At 42.2% G+C, this 7,767-nt stretch overlaps 1 protein-coding gene across 1 annotated transcript in view; it reads right to left on the reverse strand.

Moving 5' to 3' along the window:
* LOC146369035 (protein mono-ADP-ribosyltransferase PARP12-like) overlaps positions 1 to 7,238 on the reverse strand; it is a 13,881-nt gene extending 6,643 nt beyond the window's left edge. Inside the window, exons 1-8 of the mRNA XM_084909094.1 lie at positions 6,571 to 7,238; positions 5,734 to 5,869; positions 4,268 to 4,955; positions 4,128 to 4,178; positions 3,921 to 4,047; positions 1,686 to 1,851; positions 186 to 306; positions 1 to 85 (exon numbers count right to left, since the gene is read on the reverse strand). The exon at positions 1 to 85 is cut by the window's left edge and continues 12 nt beyond it. Of these exons, the coding sequence (XP_084765220.1) occupies positions 1 to 85; positions 186 to 306; positions 1,686 to 1,851; positions 3,921 to 4,047; positions 4,128 to 4,178; positions 4,268 to 4,955; positions 5,734 to 5,869; positions 6,571 to 6,926 (1,730 nt within the window). The 5' untranslated portion in view covers positions 6,927 to 7,238. The remainder of the gene's footprint in view (positions 86 to 185; positions 307 to 1,685; positions 1,852 to 3,920; positions 4,048 to 4,127; positions 4,179 to 4,267; positions 4,956 to 5,733; positions 5,870 to 6,570) is intronic.
* Between the last annotated feature and the right edge of the window lie 529 nt (positions 7,239 to 7,767).

Here is a 7,767-nt window from a genome sequence, read left to right on the forward strand (position 1 = left end):
GTTAGGACATCTGCAGCACAGACAAACAGTGGCCGTCTGCACACACACCTTTTGGTGCCAAAGCGTTTATTTGTCTGTATCATGTCTGAGGGGGAAGTTTAAAGTTAAATGATAATGAGAAACTCAGTTTTACATTTTAACATGCAGAAATCAGTCAACACAGAGTTTCTATATTCTTTGTTTACCCTCGAAACTGAGTGAATACGACTGGGAGCCAGCAGTGAACTCCACCACGTCTTTATCATTGGCCAGGAACTTCTCCTCCAGCTTTGTGCTGTTGATGTCTGCTGCTTTATGTCCACTAGTCTGCAAAGCAAGAAAGGTGACTGTGTTTTTAACCTGAAAACAAACCTGCATTGGCATAAGAGCAATGAACAATTGATAAGAGAAATTAATTTATAATATTTAATAAATATCCCAAGATAGCGACTGTCAAATTAGCTTGGCTGAAAACCATTGAGGCCGTTTGAAAGTCTGACGTTCTTTCCAGTAGAGTTACCCTAACAGACTTTAACTTTGAAAGCTGAAGAACTCCAAACTTTACTTATTTATTTTTTAAACTCAACAGTCCAGTATGAGCATGCTCAGTTCACATGTTCAACTGAGCACAGCTGGTACATGTAGCCGTTTACTTCAGCTGCTAATTTCTCCTCAGAGATACCAGAGCTGTATGCACAGACTGTGGCAGCCTTGATTTACAGCCATAATAGATAAGATTAAAACTTTAACCATGAGCTGTAAGTCCAGCAGCTTAAACAACAGAATACAGAGAGGATAAAAAAAAATATGAAAAATATAGTTGTGATTGCAGCAGAAGCAATGCAGTGACCTCCAAAATGGTCAGTGAAATAGAGGTTCAGTGACCATTTGTAGCTCAGATCAGCTCCGCTAGCTTTTCTTGCTGAGGCATGCTGTCAGTGTGGATATCTTCAATAAAACTCTGGCCTGCCGCAGCTATTTTTTCCACGTTTGTTCACTTGTTCACAATCTGTTAAGAAGTGTTTCACAACTACAGCACTCCCATGACATGGCATTACCCAGAGCAAAGACTTTAACCTTTGATTAGAATAGAAAATCAGATAGTTTACGCTTTAATAACAGCCTCTGATGTAATAAATCTATTGAGGCAGTATGACTTTATAGACATTTTAACAGAGAGTGACAACAGAGAAGTTTTAGGTGACTTCAAAGCTGATATATTGAACATGTTAGCAAACAGTTACACATTTACATAGTCAAAAACCCCAGTGGATGACACTAAGGTGCTTGTGTGCACCTTTATATAAAGGTCCTACATGCTCAGTGCTCCATTAATTTTGCAGTCTAGCACCTAAATATGGTTCTGAGTATTATAGAATTGGTTTTTAAGAATTTGTTATCATTGAAAATGCTGCGTCAGTCTCATAGAATCACTCCCGATGAGAGCTAAAGCTAACACTGCTGGGGACAAAATAATAAAAACAAACACAAGCTGAAAAGCACTGAAATGCTTTGTGGAGATCACCTGGAGGGGGGAAAACACCCTGGAGGGGGGAAAACACCCTGGAGGGTCATAGCTCGAGGGACTTTTTTACACATTACAAATGCTTTTTTTTTTTATCATGTTTACAACTAAAGTACTGACTCAAGTGCTAGCAACCTTTTGAAAACACTGTGGATGAACAGTGGATTCTGATGCTACTCACATCTGCGGAATAAATGTTCCACTTCCCAAACTCATCCTGCCAGTACCAAAGCCACTCGGTGGTGTGGATGAAAGTCGGCTCAATCACGGAGTTTTCTGTCGAGAGTCGACGTACTTTGTTCGATCCACAGGTCATCGTGTCAAAGTGCACGGCTGGACTGGTGCTACTGCAGACACCCAAAACAGAAGGCATAATGTTAACATTTTAACAAGTGCTACCCCTTTACTGGTGTGTGGAGTTTGAAAGAAGTTGATATTAAGGAAACAGTAAGAGAAATAAAGAATTGTGTCCTGTGGCTGTGGAATCATCACCTAAATCGTCTCCTTTCCACAACCAGGTCCTTGTGTTTGTGTTTGTATTGGGTCTCACTTTAGGATGAATTTGTCTCATAATTGGAGATTAAGTATCAGAACTTCAGGAGTGGGACCACACCTCCAAACACACTCCTTCCAGTTCCCATCCATATAGGTTCCCCCAGTCCTACAAGCTGTTCGTTCTCGTTTACATGCCCCACCCTCCATCCCCTTTTCAATTCTTTAACTTCTTGACTTGTATTTAGTACGTTTAGTACGGGATGTGCCAGGTCCCGGAGCCGCCGTCAGTCCCTTTCGAGGCCTTCTTCAAACCGCAGCTCAATTCATGTGAAAGCCATTCGCCTTTATCTACGAAAATGCTGTCAAATATAAATGAGGACGTGGGCCCAGCTAGTGAATTACCCGTTACCAATGTAAACCTTATTCTACAGGCCCACACACCAACACAAATCCCTATTCTAAAGAGGACACACATAAGATCTTTGTCATAGTATTTATGTATGAACACAAAGCAAAGATGAATACCAGCACAAAGAGACGTTAAAGCGATCACCACGGTGATTCTACATTGGAAACATATACAGGCAGAAACTGAGCTGGCAGCCTGACTGCTCCTCAGTAGGGAAGGATACCGGTATCCGGTGCCATTATGGCACCGGTTCTGAGATAAACGGTAGTAACCAGACCAAAAAGCAGCGCACATTTTGGTGCTTTATTTCCTGAGATGTCATACACTTCAGATTCTAGCCAATCATTTTACCTTTCCAAGGATAGTAGGCGGGCCCAGGTACGTACGTTCTTTTAGAGCAGAGCTACAGATTAAAAATGCCCAAGACAAAGCGGTCAAAAGTCTGTCTGTACTTCACAGCAAAAGATGCAAACTCAGCAGCCTGCAACATGTGCTTTAAGGTGATACTGTCAAAGGAGGTAACACCTCGAATCTGATGAAACACCTGGCGACGCATAGCGTTTTTTTAAAGGCGAGAAATGCACCGTATTTGATAGCTTGCTGCGAGACCTCACACCGTGCACATCTACTGCGGGTGGGTTGCCTGTTAGCGGACCCGGAGTTAGCAACATCCCCCAAGAACCCGAAGAGGAGCGTCCTGGCCCCTAGCCCTGCCAGTGTAGCAGAAATGATGAGGATGATGATGGCAGCAGCAGCCGTTCTTCTCTGCGTGAGTAGCTTAATGTTGTTCGTGTGTAATTTACGTTGAGTAGGCTAACCACGTTATTACATTAATGCATGTAAGGTGAACTAGCAAACACCGTTGTAGTTACATGCGGCTGTCTTCTTGTTTGATGGCAGATACTCCCTTCACCCTGGCCAAAAAGGCTAAAATGACCAAAGAAAAAGTGGAAAACAGCTAAACATGAGAGGTTTTTGGATAAAGTTTGTGTTTTTTCCATTGTTTAAGCACTGCTTCCAGCCAAGAGTGATACCATATATGCCCTATAGCTGCAGAAAAGGCTAACATTGTTATCTTGGTGCTTGCAAAGAGCTGAAGTTGTGTCAGCAGGATAATGCAGTTGTTTCCATCCGGATGCAGTTTCCACTTTACCATCACACTCTTGTTCTTTTGCGGAATAAAAATAAAAGTAATGTCCGAGTTCATGCTGTGGACCGCTCCACTACTTTCATCCTCAGACACATGAGCTGAAATCAGCTGATTCAAGTGCAAGTGGAACCAATATTAGAATCAATAGGCAAGCAGACTAACAATTCCAAGGAATGCCACTACTGGGAACTGTTCTCGATTCCCATCCCTACACCTAACTGAATGCTCCAAACCAGTAAACTGCCAAAAGTTCTGCTTTTATACAGTCTGTGATGATCACAAAGTCAAGTGTATTTGATTATCAGATTATCACGTTGTCTTTTGCAGGACTGCAGAGAGTCCTGTGAGAACTTGGTAAGTACCTGTATGAGTTACTGGGGTCACAGTAGTCTCTCTCAATTTTCTCATTATCGGGCAAATCAGTCCACTGGTGTCCCTCTTGGACCTGCCATCGGTACGGCATCTTATCATGAGCTTTAAAACATCGATCTAAGAAGAAAGACAGCTGATCAAAGTCAAGAAAGAACTACATTAAAGCCTCAAACACTTACTAACCATGACTTCCTCACCATCATGTTTGCAGTGACCTTTAATGAAGTACATGCAGATCTCTGTTTTATCTGAAAGAAACAGGAGATATTTCAGAGGCTTCATTCAGACAGCAGTTTTAGTTCATCTCCCCACAGAAGTGTTTTCAGCCGTTGTTTACCTCTGACAGGCCTCTGTCTATTGTTCTGCCATTCGCCACCTTTAGCAGCTTCATCACTGACAGCAGCGTTAATGTTGCTTGATGAACGAGTTTTTGGTAGTGGTTGCTTATTGGTGCCCCTGTTGCCGCCTCTCCCTCTGACAGCTGCTAGACTTCTTCCATGACGGCGTCTCCGTCTTCGAGTCTCACCATTTTCACTGCTCGCATCGTTGTCACTGGTGGCGGCGGAGATGTCACTGGTGGAAGAGTTTTCATCGTCGCTTTCATTCAGTCCATTACTGGTGTACAGATCGAAGATGTGAGTGCCGGCAAGCATCTCAGTAAGTGAGGAGGCTCGATCCTGCACTGGTCGGCTGCTCTGGTTTCCTCTGTTTCCCCTATTGCCCCTGCTGCCTGTCGCACCCCTACCACCTCTCCCTCTGCCTCTGCCTCTCCGCTGTTGTTGACCATTCTCAGCCAGCCTCAAAGCCTCTTTATTTGCATACACAGCCTTCAAGGATGGCAGAAGGGCACCAGGTACGCCTCTTTCTTGGACATTTTTTATGGGCTGTGGAGCAGTAAAATTGTGATTCCTCGAGCAGCTGCATTCACGGCTGATGTACTTCTGGCAGATGTGGAGCCTCTTGCAACCATCACCATCCTTACACCTGCCAAACTCTCCATCACCGTTGTTGTAGTCGTAACATATCTGGTGGAGACAGAAAAAAATGAAAGGAAAGTGTGGTTATATACATGGACTGCAAGTCAAAGATGGAATACAATCACTGACTGTATGTAAACGATGGATATAAACATTGCAACATCCTACTTTTTTTAACCAGTTTAAATTGATTTTACTCTAAATGCCACAATAAATTGTTCAAAACGTTTTCTTAGGTCTAGTATATCTTTGTTAAGTTTAAAGACGATCCATAAAAAATTGTGGGTAATATAAAGTTTTGACAGATTTTTTTTAGATGTGATTTTGACCGTGACCCAATTTTCATCTAAATTAAATCAGCTGTTATCATCACACAAAATCTGAAAAAGATATCTTGAAAACTGTGGACGGTACTGCAAACAAACAAACAAACAAACGAAAGGAAATGATTATTTACCAATAACATTGCATGCGTTTTAAAACTTTTAATATACTTTTTGACATGTATAAAAAAGCTGATTTGCCACCCACGTGACAGAAAACGTGTTTTAAAATTGAAGAACAATACACATCTGGCAAACAACTTTACCTCTAAGTTTTAAGAACACCTCAATGACTGCCAATTTGTGAAGAATTACATATTATATTACACTGTGTGGGTGTCAGCTGTACTGTTTGTTATTGCTACAGTATCAACAAGCTGTTACAATTTAAATGAACATGATCCAGAACAAAACAGATGTGAAAAGATGTTATGACAATGATGATGAGTTCAACCTAAAGTATTTCGTCAGGGTGCTTTATCGTGTGTTAGGTTAAGACTCACAGCAGGAAGGAGTGTGTGGTCACTCTGCAGCAGCAGGGTGCACAGCTCCTCTCGGCTCAGGCTCTCCAGCTCATGCTGCCTCATTAGTCTTTGGTTATGATCAGACGTCAGCTCATGGGAGAAGCTGCAGCCCCTCCTGTTATAACAGAATCCACACAGCTGAGTCACGACTGTGACATGAGAAGGATTAGGGCCACACACAAACACGATAAGTGCTGCCAAACGTGGATTAATTCATCATTACACTTACACATGCTGTGTGTGTCTGTTTCCAAATTCAGCCCGATACCAATAAAAAATACATTTTGACTGCGTGTCTGTCAACATATGTTCTTATATTTTCCAAACCCGAGAATGTGTCATTGTAGCTGGCTTCAAAACCAGTTAATATGACGACAATAATAAACATTACTAACAATAAAAGCACTACGAATTATTTGACATTTTAGCCTCTTTAATGGTCCGTAACTTGGTTGTACACAAATACGACAATAAAAATAAAAGCTTTTATTGAGAGTCAGAAGTCGGTACAAGGAAGCACAGAGAGGAACTTTTCCTATTAGCCTTTCGAGTCACATGATGATATTTGTTCAGGTTAGCTTTTCTAACAAATCTGCGTCAAACTGCTTAAAATGTCGAATTTTCCCAACAATACCTGAACGCACCGTCAGTGTCATATTCACTGACTGTAAACAGAGACACTAGTCAGGGCCTTTAACCCTGGAATATTTTGCAACCACTTTCAGCATTACTAGAAAAGGCCTGGATGAACAGAGACGGTGGCTGTTTCACTCCGGCCATGACTCACCTTTCTTACTTTAAGTCCAGTATATTTACCTGAACTGAGTGAACTGACAGAATCCGCTGAAGAGGAAGTTTTTACACAGGTGCAGACCCCTGCACGTCCCCGGGCAGTCTTTCACTCTGCAAAGTCTCAGGCGGGTCCTGGCCACCACCTTCGGCTGTCCGTTTGGACAACACGAAACAAATTTCTCTTGGTTACAAATGATCTCCGACAACTTCGTGGGATCTCCGGAAAACAGATTATACACTAAATCCTCCGTGTTGACTGCTCCTTGGCCGGCGCAGATCATTCTCAGTATTTCCGTCTCCATCGTGTCCGAGCTCTGCTTGCGTTTCCTTCCACCTGGGAGACCAAACCGCAGCTTGACGACAGCGGCCGCTGGTTTCATGGGAGGAGGAAAACTTCGGTATCATTTCTGACGATTGGAAAGCGAAACTGAACTATTTTTATCTTGGACTGATGCTGTAATGCTGCTGTTTTCCACTTGGGGGCGTCCATGAAAGAATATAGGGAAGACATTTGTACTCGGCACACAGTGTAACATTAACACAGTAGAGCTGATTAGCAGAAAGCTCAAAGTCTGACTAAAGGAAGTCATAGCTATTACCTCCTGTTTTAGCTTTGCTCTCCTTTAAAACTTTGGGGTGAATTTTCGGGTCTTTAGCTGCTTAACTGTCCATCAGCTGCCAGGCTGTGTGTTTGCAGGTTAAATAGCTTATGCATGTCTGCCTGGGGTGGGGAGGGTGAACATAAATACTTGTGCTCCACAGCTGTGCACTAACAACAATCACAAGTCCAAAAATATCTTTGCTCTTCTTGTTTGCATAGCTGCTACACAGAACACAGTGAAAAACTGTGGTGATTCCCCAGTGGAACACCTGAACGACAGAACAATGTGAATATTAAGAGTATCATACCAACACTAATACTGGTAACGGATTGATACGAGCACAGGAGGATCGATATCTTGTTTTGTCTTCTCCAAGTTCAATATGTAACCGACTGAACTGTATTATTTATTTATTTTTGGAAATGAAAAAATATGCCTCATACATGCACTATGTTTTGACTGTCACGTCTATTTTATTTATAGCCCATAGCACATTTAAAAAGCAGAAGTTGACCCAAAATACTTTAGAGACAGGCGCCTTTACAATCCAGCTCACCAACAAGCTCACTTTTTAAAATGCAAGAACAGCAGTTAGCTGTGTTTTGTTGTGTTAACTCAT

Source organism: Perissodus microlepis, chromosome 17 (genome assembly GCF_051167445.1).
Source record: "Perissodus microlepis isolate ML-2025 ecotype Zambia chromosome 17, ASM5116744v1, whole genome shotgun sequence".
In the NCBI taxonomy this organism is placed as follows: Eukaryota; Metazoa; Chordata; class Actinopteri; order Cichliformes; family Cichlidae; genus Perissodus; species Perissodus microlepis.